The following is a 1094-nucleotide window of genomic DNA, read 5'->3' as shown; positions in this document are numbered from 1 at the left end:
CTCTCCAGCCTGTCCAGGTCTCTCTGGACAGTCGTTCCCATTTCCAGCTGCAATCACCTTTTTCTTGTTTTCCTTTTCCTTAGCACTTGCTGACAGCCTCAGACAGGTAACACACCTGACTCTTTGTCCCCTTGTGATACTTGCAGTTGTCACCAATCGTGGAGTTAAACGTCGGTGGGGAGATGTACACGACAACTCTGAGCACCTTAAAGAAACACCCTGGCTCCAAGCTGGCCGAGATGTTCACCGGGCAGCCCAAACTCAGGACTGACTCTGAAGGGAGGTTCTTCATCGACAGGCCAGGCATCTACTTCAAATACATCTTGGAGTACCTACGCAGTAACCAAGTACCCACCCAGTGCATCCAGGATGTCTACAAGGAGGCGTTGTTCTACGATATCGAACCTCTAATCAAGCAGCTAGAGGACTCCCCGCAGATCTTTGGGGAGCTCGTGGCGAGGAAGCAGTTTTTGGCTCGTGTGCCCAACTACAGCGAGAACATCGAACTGATGATCCGCATCGCGAGGGCGGAAGCGGTGGCATCCCGCCGGTCCAGCGTCATCGTGTGCGTGGTTAGAACTGAGGAGGACGCAGCCAGATGTCAGGATGCTTTGAACAGCTTGGACATGGATAAAAAATCCGTGGTGAAGTTTGGCCCCTGGAAGGCAGCACCGAGTATTTCTGATTTGCTGGACTGCATTCAAATGGATGTTGAAGCCAAAGGGTACAAAATATCCTTTCAGCCTCATGTTGCTGAAAAAGGTTTTCGCTTCAAATCTCACGACTTCTTCTACAAGTTCCTGTTCACCTGGTGGTAGCAAAGTGCCACCATTGATGGGAAACAGAAGAAAGCAATTAGTAAAACAAATTAACATGGGCCATGCAGACTCAGCCATGGAATACCAGAGGGACAGGAAGAAATGTATGGCCCAACGAAAAGGATCTCCTCTGGTCATTTGCCAAATTAAAGAGCACAAAGAGCCACTGTTTTCTTGGGCTTTAGGGGATAACTGTGTAATTTAAAAGGAAAAGGAGGAATTTTACTATTTCAGTGTTGCTGACTATTAAATAAGTTCCGAGAGCCAGAGCTGAGG

General features: G+C 48.5%; 1 protein-coding gene across 1 annotated transcript; it reads left to right on the top strand.

Moving 5' to 3' along the window:
* Positions 1 to 146: 146 nt before the first annotated feature.
* KCTD14 (potassium channel tetramerization domain containing 14) lies at positions 147 to 818 on the top strand (the record flags this gene model as incomplete). Its single annotated transcript, XM_010172436.1, has 1 exon — positions 147 to 818. A coding segment is annotated over one exon (672 nt), but the record flags the coding sequence as incomplete, so codon positions are not given.
* Between the last annotated feature and the right edge of the window lie 276 nt (positions 819 to 1094).

Source organism: Antrostomus carolinensis, unplaced genomic scaffold (assembly GCF_000700745.2).
Source record: "Antrostomus carolinensis isolate BGI_N321 unplaced genomic scaffold, ASM70074v2 Scaffold55647, whole genome shotgun sequence".
Lineage (NCBI taxonomy): Eukaryota > Metazoa > Chordata > Aves > Caprimulgiformes > Caprimulgidae > Antrostomus > Antrostomus carolinensis.
Note: the sequence above shows the minus strand (reverse complement) of the source record. Positions and strands in the feature narration are given on the sequence as shown.